This window comes from Delphinapterus leucas, chromosome 17 (genome assembly GCF_059928025.1).
Source record: "Delphinapterus leucas isolate spDelLeu-1000000601 "Yukka" chromosome 17, BTC_Dleu_Yukka2, whole genome shotgun sequence".
In the NCBI taxonomy this organism is placed as follows: Eukaryota; Metazoa; Chordata; class Mammalia; order Artiodactyla; family Monodontidae; genus Delphinapterus; species Delphinapterus leucas.
In genome coordinates, this window is record NC_143145.1 from 58,486,887 (window position 1) to 58,502,643 (window position 15,757).

The 15,757-nt window shown below is 35.4% G+C and overlaps 1 protein-coding gene across 1 annotated transcript in view; it reads right to left on the reverse strand.

Annotated features, from left to right (window-relative positions):
* Window positions 1-15,757, reverse strand: part of RALYL (RALY RNA binding protein like) — a 131,719-nt gene that overhangs the window by 10,198 nt on the left and 105,764 nt on the right. The window contains exon 5 of the mRNA XM_022554992.2: window positions 3,978-4,091. Within this exon, the coding sequence (XP_022410700.2) occupies window positions 3,978-4,091 (114 nt within the window). The remainder of the gene's footprint in view (window positions 1-3,977; window positions 4,092-15,757) is intronic.

Below are 15,757 nucleotides of genomic sequence, written 5' to 3' on the forward strand. Positions count from 1 at the left end.
CTAGAGAAAAGAAGGCGTCAAAGATGCTTTGACCAAGATTTGAATGCAGCTAAGTTGAGCATCTATGGGCCAATTATGTTGACTCTATTCAAAAGTTTTGGAAGGATGAGAATACTACAGATCTTTTATATATTTAATTGGCTGATACATCCACAAGGGATTAGATATTAAGCTTGGTTTCAGGGGACATAAAAAGAGCAACTGAACCAAGTGAAAGCAAAGTCCATTTTGGCTCCGTATAAGGAGAACTTACCATAGGAGTCTGAGACACAAATATGATCAAGGACCAAGCAAGTAACATAAATGTGTGAATTGGCTGGATAAAGATATTAGCAAACTGAAAAGTGCATGTCATGTATAATATGGCAGCAGTATTGAAAGTTTCCAATTTTTCAAAAGAAGTTATATATCTTGACATTTATCTGTAATATTCTAATTCTTGGACATTAATTTATTAAAAAATTTCTGTATCTTTTACCAAACATATGGGCAGGATGAATTTATCCTGATGGAACTGATGTGTGACATCTCTAGTGGTTAGGTCTAATGGATAGGGTAGGTTGGCTAATCTCATTGGAATTGTCCAAGTGAGTTTGGCTGGTCATATAGGAAGCACATCACTGAGAATAAAGTTGAATTAAAGAATGCCTAATTGCCTTTTCATGTCAGAGAGTCTTTGACTGAAATTTGATTTTTTAAAAGATGTCATTGCTCATTGTATGATACTCAGTCTTCAGTTTTCCTTCTCACTCCTTTCACCCTTTATGGTCATTTTACATCACTGTGTAAAGCACATATAAATTGTGGTCTTCATATGTGGCAATTTATGATTCTCTTTTAAAAGAATTATCTAGGAATGAGGCACAATTGTAGGCTAAATTGATATGTGTTATTTGTTGTTTTCAATAATCTATAGTCACCATATCCCAAAGTAATGTTATTTGAATTATTCAAATAGGAAAAAATAACATATGCAGGGTGGATTCATACTAATCATAATTTAAAAGCTGGAATATATGTTTGAGGCCATAGTCCCTTCCTCTACTTTACATTTCAGGGGCTTGAGACCTAGAAGAGTTAAATGACCTGCTAAATCGTGTCCAGTGCATAGTACATGCTGTTGGAAAAGTCATAAAAGTTAGAGAAAACATGACCTTGTTCTGAGGAAGTTTACAACATCAAAGGAAGAGATAGGATGCCATGCAAACATCTATTAGCAGTAATTTAAGGTACAGAGAATCCAAAATTATGTCATTATACCTCGTTACAATAATTCCTGATAGCTTAGGAATTCACTTCAAACGAAAAAAAAAAGTGATCCTGTGAAACTTGAACTCAGGACAAGCTCCATGCTGTGTGGCTTTATCCTGTTTGTAACCCTCCATCTCCTTCCTGCCACTATTCTATGCTGGAAACTTTCATCATCAAATGACTAAGAGTAAACTGGGAATGAGAGATGTATAAAAGAGCAATAGTGAAGAATAAATGTTAACTACCGTATAATTGGCTTGCAACCAAATAAACATTAAAATGGGTGTCTCCTTAAAGTTAATAAGGAAGTACTGAGCAATTAAAAAGAATTTTAATGTATTTCTCGCCACTTTCCATAATGTAGTATTGACTCCATACAGCCCTGCTTTCTTTTCATAAAGAAAATATAGAAAATGATCATCTTATCTCCATAAATATGAATACTGTTCAGGAGACAATTACTACAAAACTGAAATTACAAATTAAATAATTCCACTTTCTTCCTGACATGTTCAAGTAAGAAAGACATAAATATCAAAGGCCTAAGCCTATCATTTTAAAAATAACTGTCTCATGACTGGGAAAGTTTAAGCATGTACAGAAATAAGGTGACAGCCTTTCATGAAAAGAAAATGCAAGCTTTGAATTTTAGTGTCTTGTTTATAGATGATTTTCTAAGAAGATATGTGGAAGGTATTATTCATTGCAGGAAACTGGAAATTATAATATGATGGAATAAGGATCACATTTTTCTCGTTGAGGTGATTTATATTTAAATGAGTTCTCCATAATCCTTTAAACTGAAGTGCAAATTGGTTATCAAAGTCCTTTGCTGTAAGGGTTGTTTTACATAATAATGAATTTCACAGAAGTTCCTCAAAGGGAAATATTGATTTAGGCAACATCACAGAGTATTTCAATTCCAGCAACACTTTAGATTAATGCCATAGACAGCATATAAAAAACTTTCTAAAATCTAAATTTCTCTATTAAGAAGTGTAGGCAGCATATTTTTTCTCGATAGAAAATATAACAGAAGTTTTTAATAAAAATGAGCCTATTTTATCTACTATTTATTTACCACTTCTAATGCACATTAACTTACCAAAAGTTAATGAGAATCTACCATGTGCTAGGTATATGGCTTATTGTTTTAGAAATAGGCTGCATGATAGTAGTAGGAAATATTCGTTTGCCTATATATGTTTATGTTACTAACAAGACCAAATAGCACCAAATATTGAGCCTTTACTCTATGTTAGTTACTGTACTATACAACTTACATGCGCTACTTTACTCATTTCTCACGTTGCCAGGTAGCCATTACTGTCCTCATTTTATAAATGAGAAAACTGAGGCTAAGAAGTTGTGAGGATTTGAACCACAGTATATTTCTGTCACCCATTATGCTGTAACACTACCTCACTGCTGGCTTCTTTTCAGTCTTGAACTCTGCATGCCTCATTACCAGAAGGTAAGCTCTAGTCGTCTCCCCAGTGATACAGTCAACAAACAGGCAGGTTCCTCTTTGTTGTAACTCAGTGGCCCTAGATCCCAAGTGGTTCTCATCAGTTAGTTGTTACCCAGGTAGCCTCACTTCAGGGAGATCCTGGGACCAGCCCATGGGTGGAACCTGAGATTGTTCCAATGTTCCTATAACATTGGAAAGGGCAGTGCTTTCACTCACAAGACCTGGGTTTGAAACCTAGGTCTATCACAAACTATTTATGTGGCTATGGAAAAGTCAGTTTACCTCCTTGAACCTTCATTTTCTCATCTGCAAAATGCAGAGGCCAGATTTGATCAATGGTTTTCAAAACTGTATTGTTTATTTTTGAAAAAGTGAAGCCTTTTAGCAAATGAAGTCTTATGTTGAATCTCAACATATAAAACATATACAGGTAGAACTACACCGTTTGCAGCAAAGGCTGGGTTTGGAGGAGGCATGAGTTCATCTACCTCCTGGGTGTTCTTCTAGCACTCATCTCATCTCCAAGGAGCCTCTGAGGCATCAAAGACCCTGCAGAATACAATTTGCAAATTATGAACTAGCTCATCTCTAAGTTTATGTCAGTTCTCATAGTGTATGATTTAAAAACTGTCTGTTGCCATATAAAAGGGTACTAGAATTTTATTAGCATGGATTGAGGGCCAGGGAAGATAATTCAAAGGAGAGAGTACATTAAGTTAAAGAAGTAAGTCAAATGATGTGGCCTCGGGTGGCCAGACATACTGTTGATACTGAGATCCTGCAAATGTGTTCTGAAGTTTTGCAGAGTTGCAGCAATGCAAGAGTGGGGCTTTATAATCATGGTTTTTGAAATCTGTTAAATTTTGCTGCAGTTAATTTAATGAAATATGAATATAATTTTAGCCCAATAGAACATTTCATTAATTGATTTAATTTTCTTAAAGGTTACTTGATATTGAGATGTAAACTTTTAATTATGATCCAACTGTTACTTATTATTAGCATCAAAATACTTTTCCTTTTTTCCCTTCTTTTTAAAAATATGAATTTTAGGCAAATTGGCTCACCTTCTCTAAAAAGTTAAAAATCAGATTCCATCATTGCAAGTCTAAGCTTAAAGACTGTATTCATGTAAATGTACTAAACTCTATTAAACTCAGCCAGTATCCCTCTGGGCCTGTGCTGTCTCCATGATTGACACTGTTTCAATGGTTTAATTCTGACATGTCTGTGGCCACAGATCTTTTTCACTTACCTGCCTCCGCCTTCTGCTGCTTCTCAATCTTCTCCAGGCGCCCTAACAAGGAGTCAATTTTAGTTTTGATCTGGGTTAATTCTTTCTTGATTGTCTGTAATTCATCTGATTTCACTGGAAAGGGGAAAAGGGAAAGAATGCAACAGAATGTCAAATGCACCACGACCCACTTAGAGCACAACTCACAGACACCCCATGATTTCTCAGGACTGTGTCACATCACATAGGATACTTTTCAATCTTATCTGTTTCTCATTGCTTCCAGTGATCTTGCAATACTGGATGACTTTGCCAATTACAAGCAGTGATTCCCAGCGATGTGAACATTTGATACTAAATCTTTTCACTGAAAGTTATGCAATGGGATAGAGGAATCTAGAAATGTTTTATACACTAACTAAAGATACTAAATTCAGTGCAAATGGTAGAGTAAATCTGTACTGTAAGACAGATTCAGATTGAGGAATGATTAAATCATGACAGGTATGCTTTGAGAACTATGATACTGCTTTGAGGACTATGTTGTAATGTATATTTCAGTGATATTTTTAATCCAGTTCCTTAGTGATTGATTGAAACCAAGACATAACATTTGTCCTCTAAAGAAGTGTCTTAAATGCTAGAGAACTCTCTCCAACTTGCTGTACTTTTGCTACTTTCTTTGTTAAAAACTGCAGCAATGGGTTGTGTGTGTGCCTCTTTTTAAGCCCTGGGGCTTCGAAGGAAAGGAAATTCACTGAAGTCTCCACTGATATTTTCTACAATCGTGGCTCCTTTTCCAGGTTTTGAGTGTTTAATGGGACTATCTAAAAATGGAACTAACACAAGATTGACTACTTTTAATTTGGCAAATAAGGATGTTAAACACAACAAACATCCTACTATCAATGATAAGATAAGGTCAGTTTCCTATTTTAAGGTCAATCCTTTCAATGAAGTATGTTGATGTTTATGAAAAATTCACTGCACTGTTCTTATTTTCTCATTTCTTTGAGAATCACTGGAAACTTTGTCATGAGCCCTCAATAATGAGATCAAAGATTTTTAAAGCTATAAATCTAGAAGAGCTAAACCTGTCTATGAGCATTCATTAGGTGAGTTTTTGGGTATCCATGCCTCAGCAGAGAGCTATGCTTCAATATCTGGGGTAAAGATCTTGATTTCAGTCTATTATTCTTTTCTGTCACTTTTCCTTTCAAGTTTATAATAAACTTGGCTTGGATATTCCTGAAGAAATTGAGTGTTTAGTTTGATTGATTCTTTAGTCTTCAGAATTTTTTTCTAAGTAGTTAAAAACTAAAGGCAATATATGTTTGCTTGAAATAGCAGTAGTTGTCAACTAAGGCATATGATATAATCTATATGATAAATTATGTATCAATATACACTAATTGCTCAAAGGAAGAATAGATTTTTTCCAATATAAACATGAAAAAACATTTTCTATTATAAAACCAGAATTTTTTCATAACAAGCAGATTTTTATTTATGTTACAAAGTAGTTTGCAAAATAAAAACTACAAGAATAAGCGATCCTGTAGAGAGTTCCTATTATGAAGAACCAGACTGAAAGTGGAACACAGTTTAAAATAGAAAATTGCTCCTATGGCAATTATTTCTAAGACATCAAAGTGCCATTGTTGAATCACAGCTATATTTGAAACATCATCTGTCACAATTGTAAATTGATTCAGCTTTGAAGAATGATTTTCATTTCCTTTGATGGAAGCATGTCATGTAGTTTTACTTAAACCTATCAAATTTAATAGAAAATATTTTACCTTAAAACATTAGATTTCAGTGCAGGAGAAATGGGACTGTGGCTGGAAACAAATGGGATGTATTTTTTAGTAAGTGAAGTCACTCCTCAACCCAGAAATGAGGTTGACTATCTCCTTAAAAAACATAACTAAACAAATCACTAATACCCTATTTAGTAGAAACTATATTGAGACTTACATCTAACACTGTAGAAATGTCTTTTAAGATCAGAGCGATATCATTATAAAATTTGGGGCTACTTAGTTAATGGGATTCAAGCTTAGATACAGCTAAGGATGTAATCCAGACATCCTATCTGCTCTTTCCTGGTCCCTCCCAGGGAATGTTGAATCAGTCTCCAGCCCCGTGCAAACTGCCCAGCTCCAATCTTGGAATGGCTAGCAGCAAATGCTCACCATGGTCCTGGAAAACAAGGCTTAGAAATAGTCTTGCTTCTTAAGCAATTGTGAAAGTTGTTTCCTTACTGCATTCAGTGCTCTGCTTGGGAGAAGGCTGCCCGCTCACCTGGCCTAGTTGGTTGTAGCCCTGTTGCTCCCTCCTTCAGTTGTATTCATTTTCTATAGATGGAATATGGTGTTGTGCTGTTGTGTCTGGTTTCCAGATGATATTGCTGGTATAAGCCACCTCTGTGTCTGATATACTTCTCTTTCCAATCTTTTCTGACTTTTTCTACTTTTGGGGGGCTCCTGTTAACAAATTTTCCACTGAACCATGGATTAAGCTCCTGTCTGTTTTTACTTACTCTATCAAAATAGATGTATATTTTATAACTATAGATTTCCAAACCTAGAATTTTAAAAATCTTTGCAACTTGGATTTCTGATATTTTTTTTGAAAATTAAAGTCAGTTCAGAGTTAAGGAGAGTCTTAGGTGTAAAACATCCCTGTCCATTTTCTTTTCTTTTCTTTTTACATCTTTCTTTTCCTATCCATTTCCACTGCACTCTCAATTGGGCTTCTGCTTTTAGTTCACCCAGCCTCTTACATAGTGAACTCAGAGTAATATATATAAAAGTCATAAGTCCTCCCTACTGAAAACTTCCAGAATGTCCCCATTTCTATAGGAAAAAGACCAAAAGCACACATGCACCAACTCTTTAAACTGGTATTTAGAGTTTGCTCCAAAGTATATTTTCAGGTGTATATTCCATTTCTTATTAAAGCAAACTCTTCACTTGAACAGAACAGCTTAATGCTTAATCTAAGAGTATATGGAACCAGATAGACTCTAGTTTGCATCTATGTCCATTGGAGAGCCACTTGTAATCACTAAGATTTAGATTCCTTATCTTTAACTTCCATCCTTTACCCTAAAGGCTTATTATAAGAATTTAATGAGATAATGAACATAAAGCACTTTAGCACCATGATCAGAATATCACCAGGTAAAATACATGGTAGAAGCAGAAGCTATTATTATTATTATTTGCATGCCTATTCCAGCAAAGACTTTCTCTCCCCAAATATGTCTACCTGCCTTTTGGAGCTTAGTTTTAGTCTTGCCTCCCCTATTAATTCTTCTTCATTTAACCCACTGAAGGGTGTATCTCTTACCTGTAATCTATTTAACAGCATCTCACATTTACTGCAAGACACATATTGCTAGTTGATTTTTCCTTTATATATCTACTTTTCATATTAACTTGCAAACTTCTTGAGAGTGAAGACCTAATTAGGCATTGAAGAATTTTAGGAGTCACGCTTTTCTGTGTTTTAATAAGCTCCTTCTCCTCTTATTGGCCGATGAGGTTCCTGATGCTTACCATGAAGTCCTAGGCTGTGAAGTCTGTCCTCCTTAATTAAAAAAATGATATTAACAGGTTTAAGAAGATATCCTATATCAAATTGGTACCTAATGAAAACTTTTTGTCTTCTCATCATATACCAGATGCACAAAAAATTATTCAGATTCCTGGGTAAATTATTCAGATTTCTGATGATACAACTTTTCAAAAAGAAGGAATATTGGATGGTTGTATGAAGCAAGACACATTACTGGATTTACCCCATCATAGGCTCTCTACAACCAAATTTTTTGAATGAAGAGAGGGCATCCAATTACTTCTTTCCACTTTCTCTCCCTCCCTCCCTCTTTCCCTCCCTCTCCTTCCTTCCTTCATTAATAGAACTTGCATTCTTAACAGAACTTGGTTCAGTGTATTAAACACAGTAAGAATTACCAAATACCAGAAAATTTGTAGGTATGTGTATGTAGATATGGTTACACTGCATGCCAACTTCAAACAGACCAACAAATTTTATTAAAAGCTTTGTGTATGTGCTGGACACTACTTTTGAGTTGCCTGTATATTGGGGAGATAGATAAGCAAAGAGGAAGTACAAAAAGAAAATTAGCATGGAAATATGCCTTTTCTCCAGAAGCACTATGAGGAAAGAATACGAAAGTAACCCATGCCTGTGGTAACAACTCTTTCCTCAATTCCACCTAGTACTCTAAATCCATAATCCTCATTTTTTAAGATACATTGGCAGAGGATATAACACCATTATTTATATTTATATAGAGTATTAGTGCGAGTCAGGAGTATTTCTTTTGCTAAGAATAATAACGAATACTTTAAATCAACTTGCTGCTATACAATTTTCCCCTGATATAGACAAGCTAGAGGCTTGGGAAAATGAGATCTAATTACTGAAGATTATGAATCCTGCAATTTAAAAATTATGAATTTTAGAATTTTAGAAAATTGCTTTATTTCCAAGCCAGCTCCAAGTTACCATCTCTTGCCTCATCTTCTTCTTGCTTTTCTAATTATCTTAGTCTCTATGTAGTCACACCTGTTCAGTGTCCCTTGAATATGTCTTGTGTTTTCAGACATCCATACCTTTGTTTCTGTTGTTTTCACTGGCCTGTCTTACACTCTCATCTTCCTCACCTAGTAAATGCCATTTAATACTTAAATATTCAGCTCAAATGCTACCTACATTGTAAAGTCGTCCTCAACTTTTGATCATTTTCTTCAACAATCTCATCCTCCTCCCAGCCATACTTCTTTCAGATGATTCTTTGCATGATCATTTCTTTAAATGTTTCTCTCCATGACAAGAGCAGGAACTACTCTCATTTTTTTTAAACTGCTCTCATTTTTTAACTCAAGTGTGTAACATATTCGCTCAACAATATTTATGGAGACCCATTATTGTCAGGCTCCTTGCCAGGAGCTGGGGATGTATTAGTTAACAAGAGAGATGAAAGTCCCTGAAATTGTGGAACTCCCATCTAGGTGTGGAAGAAGACAATAAACAAACATCTATATATCTATATCTATATCTATATATGGGAGGGAGATAAAGAGGTTTGCAGCAATTTTCTTTACAAGTATACATTTAACACAATGAAAAAAACACTGATATAGCTAAGTCTAGTTAATAGTAGTGTAACAATATGTATCATTTGATAATTATATTATCTTAAACTACAAACTACACTGATTCAAACTACAGTGAAATATACACCTCCAGATGGGGAAAAAAAAATGAAGACAAGAAGTTAGGGAAGGCCTTGTTAGGGAGTGACATTTGTCATTTTATACAGGTTGGTCAGGGAAAGCTCCACTAATAAGGTGACGTTGGGGGAAAAGTTTCAGTAAGGGGAGAAAGCAAGTCATGGGAATGTCTACGGATGGTGGGATGGGGGAAATATGAGGCAGAGGAACGATAAACGCAAAGGTCAGAGACAAGCATGTACTTGGGGTGTGTAAGGGACAGCAAAGAGGTCAACGTGGCTGGAGTGGAAAGAGCAAGTGGGAGAAGAGTATGAACAGTCAGGAGGTAAGGCGGGGACTTGAGAAAGGGAAAAACACATGGAGAATATTGTACAGAGTCTTTATGGCCAGAGTAACACTGTGACTTTTACTCTGAGTCATGTAGGTGTCACTGATTTACCTGAAGAGCATCATTCTGACTTCGTGTTGCGAAAAGACTGCAGAAGGGCAAGGGTGGAATCAGTGAGATCACTAAGAAGCCTGTGGATTATAATTCAAGCGAGAGATGTCAGTAGATTGGATCAGACCAAGATATTAGCAGTCAGGTTGTGAGAAGCAGATGAATTCTGCGTATATTCTAAAGATGGAGGGGAAATAATCTGCGGATGATTAGAAGTAAAGTATAGGTGAAAGAGGGGAGTCAAAGAGATCTCCAGAATTTGGGGTCTGAGTAACTGGAAGGGTGGACTTGCCATTTGCTGGGATAAGGAAGACTTGTAGAAGTTCAGGTTGAGGGGGAAGATCAGAGGGCCAGTTTAGACTTGATTGTGAGATGCCTATTTGTGTCCAAATACGAGTGATAAGTAGGCAGTGGGGTATATAAGCCTGGAGTTTATGGGAGTGATCAAAGGTACAAAAATAAATTTGTCAGTAACCAGTTAGAGAGCTGGTATTTCAAGTTAATATAGAGGAAGAGTTTGCCCTCGTAGTTGAGTATACACACATATTGCTGTTTTAGAAGACATCAGTAATATTACCTTCAAAAGAAAATGTCTTTTACTCTTTCCTCTAGATAAGTTCAACAAAAAGAAAATTGCAAAAAATTATAAACAAAAGAAAACATACTGTCATAAAAATCTTTGGTTGTCCGGTTGAGTACAATAGTTTATTTTTGTATGGGTGATTACCAGACTTGAATTTAGAATTATTCTTCAAGATCAGCAAAATGATAAATTGAAAAACAACTAACAGAGTTCCTAGGATAGACTCTTTTAGCTTGTTTTTAGACTCTAGAGAAGCTAGGAGCCAGGTTATATCATACAGATAATCAAATATTTTTCTTAAACTATCACTGTAGTTTTTAGTTAGAAAAAAAATAAAGAAGCCACCTTAAATCATTTCAGACTTGCTCTGTCTAAACAGTTCATTGATTTGGTGATAAATATTACTGTGTTTTGATAACAGTCAACAAAATGATATCTGTGCCTTTTGCTGTCACGTGAGATATAATCCAAAAAGGAAATTAGGCACACAGAATGACACCATTTGCCTATATCAAAAAATGTGTGCTTCTCTGATTTATGTGGTGAAAAGTATTTAAATTTATTTTAATCACCTGTGGGGTAAGTCTATCCAGGGACAAATGAAGACTCTTAAGCTAACTGTCTAGATCAGTGGTTCTTAACAAAGGGTAATATTGCCCTGCAGGGGACATTTTACACTGTCTGGATACTTTTTTGATTGCCACAACTTGGAGAGGGTGGTGCTACTGGCATCTAGTGGGCATTTGGTCTGCTAAATGTCCTACAGTGTACAGGTTAGCCCCTAACGCCACACCAAAGAATTATCTGATCAAACAAATACGAAGCCTTGGAAGCCCTGGTCTAAATAATTATATATACCCTCCCTCACCAACACTGTGTTTCCTATGAACTATTAAGAAAATTTAAAAATGTTTGTAATCATGTGACCTTTAACAATAATTCACGTTAATTTATATTACCCTTTTAATTTCCCCCCAGCCTTTGATAAATTATATAAATATCAAAAAATATAATTTGCATAGAACTTAAATTTATCAATCACTTTTATATACACTATTTCATCAATAAGAAAGCTGAGAATCTGACAATTTACATGAAAATCTCAAAGCCCTAAAATTTATGATTTTATGTAATGTAGTAATCAGAACAGGTGGAGTTCAGGTTCAAGCTTAGGTCTTCCAACTATAAACTAATATGCAGAAGAAGCTAATTTGCCAGCCTAGGAAATATTTTTCAGAAGTCAGACTTTGGAGTGGGGTGGGAGGAACTAGGAGATTGGGATTGACACATACACACTATTGATACTATGTATAAAATAGACAACTAATGAGAACATATTGTATAACACAGGGAGCTCTACTTAATGCACTATGGTGACCTAAATGGAAAGGAAATCCAAAAAAGAGGGGATAGGGGCTTCCCTGGTGGCGCAGTGGTTGAGAGTCCGCCTGCCGATGCAGGGGACATGGGTTTGTGCCCCAGTCCGGGAAGATCCCACATGCCCCAGAGCAGCTGGGCCCGTGAGCCATGGCTGCTGAGCCTGTGCTCTGCAACGGGAGAGGCCACAACAGTGAGAGGCCCGTGTACAGCAAAAAAAAAAAAAAAAAAAAAAAAAAAAAAAAGAGGAGATATATGTATAGCTGATTCATTTTGCTGTACAGTAGAAACTAACACACATTGTAAAGCAACTATACTCCAATATCAAGTAATTAAAAAAACAAAAGTCAGACTTTAAAGAATTTTGCTAAAAAGGTGAAGCAATTGAAGTAATTCTCAATTTATATATGTAAATATAATTCGGCAGTTACCACCCCTATGGATGGAATTTTCTAGAAAAAGCAATTACATATACGTGCATGTGTATGCATTCATAGTACCTATGCCTATGTACACTTATACCAATTATTTATGTATATTTTTAGAAAGTGAAAATGAAATGGGGAATGAATGTATTATTTTATTCAATAACTATTCATTAAATACCTACTGTATGCATCCATGCATCTAACATTTCACTAGCAGCTGCACATATACCATATCACTTAGATAAACATACAAAGTATATATTATTAAAGTTGTTCTATGGATTAGAAAAGTGAATGTTAGAGAAGTTAAGTAATGTGTTTAAGGTAGCCTAGCAAAGAGGCAACAGAATCAAGTTTAGAGTGGGCTGCCTGATTCCAAAGCTGTGCTTTATCCTTGCTTGTTTGATTTTTTTTGTCCCAAGCCTGCATCCTTGTTCTCATGGAGTTTACAATTAGTGGAGCCAAAAAAAATAGGTAAACAACTTATTATAATACATAAGAACATAAAATATGTAAAATCATGGAGGAATAAATTAAATGTGCCTATTGCTTGATGTTGAAGTTACTTTTTGGTCTTCCCTACCAGACTGTAAGATCTTGAAAATGAAAGATCCTGTCTATTTTGTCTATGGAATATTTGTTTCTTAGGGGTCACATCTATTTCATCTATGGAACATCAGTTTGGTGGTAATTGAAATTATGTTAACTATGTGAGTAAAAACAGAAGCAAAATTAATTTCCATATGGTTAGATCACTGATCATAAAAATATTCATGAAAAAATGGAGACTTGAACTAAGACTGGAAAGATACTTTGGATTTCAGCAAGGAAACAAGATCTTCTAAGTAAAGGAAGAAGCAAATCTTAAAGAGCTTGGAAACGTGCATCAACATCCTGGCCTCTTTTAAACCCTGGAGTGCAGGTCAGAATTTGTCCCCTTGTTTCACTAACTCAAGATATTCTATAACTAAGTAGCATTTCTAAAGAAGTAGCTCATAGTCAACTGTGAAATATATAAAAAACCAAAAGGAAAATGCAAAAAGCCAAAATAATATTGGTGACACACATTCCATAAGTAATTAAGAATATATGTTGTGCAATGCAAAAGTGACTTGAAGGATACATTTGTAATCTAAAATGGAGAGATTAGATGTCCATAAAAATAGGTATAAAATTAAGTAGAAGGGCTTAAGTCTCCTAATAAGAAGATTAACAAGTGGTTTGGCTTTAGAGGACAGACGATACCTTTGTAGCACAAAAGGGTTCAAACTTGTTTCATAAGAATGACATTAACTTGAGCCAGACCTTGCAAGACAGGTAAAATCATTAATAATGCTTATTTGTATGTAAGAAGATAATGAGTTGATAACACATTTCTTGAGATAAAGGAAAGGGCTTTCAGATGGAAGTACCTGAACATGAGTTTTGAAACATTTAAATAAGTCTTCCATTAAGCTAGGAGAAGAGTAAGGGGAAAACTGGGAATGGAAGTACCAGATCAGATATACCTGGATGACTACACTGAAGAGTTTGGATTCTTACTTAGTAAATGGTAGTAATTTGGAATCCTGAGTGAGGAATTGACAAAGCACTTGGTTTAGAATAATCCTGTAGTTGGGCATGTAATTAATGAGATTAAGGAGAGCACAGAGTCAAGAAAACTAGTTTTAAGAGACTATTAGAGTAGTCAAGGACTGCTTATTAGGACCAGACCTAGGAAAAGAGCAGAAGAGGAAGAAGCAGAAGAAGTAAGAAATGTTAAGGTTTATTGATTGGACCTAATGCTCACAAACTTTTATAATCTCACAGTGGAATGATTAACACTTTTCTGGAACTGTTAGTGGAGTACAAAGAAAAGCATAAGCTCTACAGTAAAACTGAGAAAACCATCTCAAATGTTCAAAAGCTATGTTGATATAAAGATTCTGCTGAACCTTTTATTTGCCTTCTTTTCTGTCTGTATTTTTAAATCTGGTTATGCTAATGAGCCGCATTAAACCCTAGTGAACAAACCAAGCACAGATGCTCACAAATGTATTTATTTATTATAAACACATTGTAATTGTTTTGGTTGGGCTGCTGTGTATCTAAATATTAGGTTGTGATCTTAGCAGGGACTTATTACTCTCTTTATACAAAGTGCTCATCAACATCCAGACACTGAAGCCATGTGTGTCTGAGAAATTCAGTGTGTTTACCAGGATGAGCTAAATGGGCCTTAATTTCATTCTCAGCTAATTACTTAACTGAAAAAATATCCAAGAACTTGGCTATTAAAATAACAGAGCTGAAGCATGTGCCAGGATCTCCACATTTTGTTTAGGCTTTATATGCACATAACTTTTTGTTATGGGCTGAATTCTGTACCTCCCTCAAATTTTATATATGAAGGTTCTAGCCCCACCAGCTTCCAAACTGTCACTGTATTTAGACATAGGGCAGTTAAAGAGGTAATCAAGTTAAAAAGAGGTCAGTAGATCCAGTAAGCCCTAATCCAATATGACTAGTGTCCTTATAAGAAGAGGAAATTTGGAAACATAAACACAGAGGGCAGATGATGTGAAGACTCAGGGAGAAGATGACCATTTACAAGCCAAGGAGAGAGGGCTGACACAGACCCTTCCCTCAAGGCCCTCTGAAGGAACCAATATGACCCACACCTTGATCTCCAACTTCTAACTTCTAGAACCGTGAGGAAATAGATTTCTGTTCTTTAAGCCATCTAGATTGTGGTACTTTGTTATGGCAGACTTAGCACATGAATATAACGACCATATAAATTTCTTAAACTATCATTTTGATCAGGTAGCACTTTGCTGAGAGTCTTTTCCCTCAGTCCTAGATGAAATTCCAACCCTTCAATATTCTCCACAACTTTTCACTGTCCTGTTATCCATCTTTATCTTTCATTTTGCTTAATCATAATATTCTCAGTTTCTTAACTGACATTATTAGTGATAAATCTTTGCTTCAGATAAAAATAATAAGTTATTATTATGTATTATTATTAAGACTTTAATAACAGGAGACACTGTTCTAAGAGCTTTACATGTATTAACTCATTTAATCCTCACAAAAACTTTATGGAGAAGGTGGTAAAATTATCATCCCCATTTTATAGATGGGGAAACTAAGGCACAACAAACAATGTATCTTGTCCCAAAATACACAGCTAATAAATGGCAGAGCCACTACTGGATTCCAGTTATAGCAGTTTCATATCCCATACTCTTAATTGCTATTCTCTGCTGTACCACTCCTACAACTAATAGTAATAATAAACTTCACTGACATTGACTATTTGACAAGACTTGCCTAAGCTATGCATAAGTAATTTAATTCCCATGACAAACTATTGGATATACAGTATTATTATTTCCATTTTACAGATAGAAAATAGAGGCATATAAGGATTACAGGATTTCCTCAAGACCACAGTGCCTGTATGTTGTGGAACACAAATTCCATACCAGGCAATCTGAAAGCAAAGCCTATGCTCTTCTCCACTCAGAAAAGTAGGAGACTCTCTTATTCTATTTTCACCCAGAAAAGTAGGAGACTCCAACCAGAAAAGTAGGAGACTCTCTTATTCTCTTTTCAAATCCACGTATCCTTCTAAACTCAATTCAGTATTCTCTATTGAGCCCTCCCTAAACCCTCTGTCCAGAAACATAAAAGCAGAATATGTAATTAGGCCAAAATAA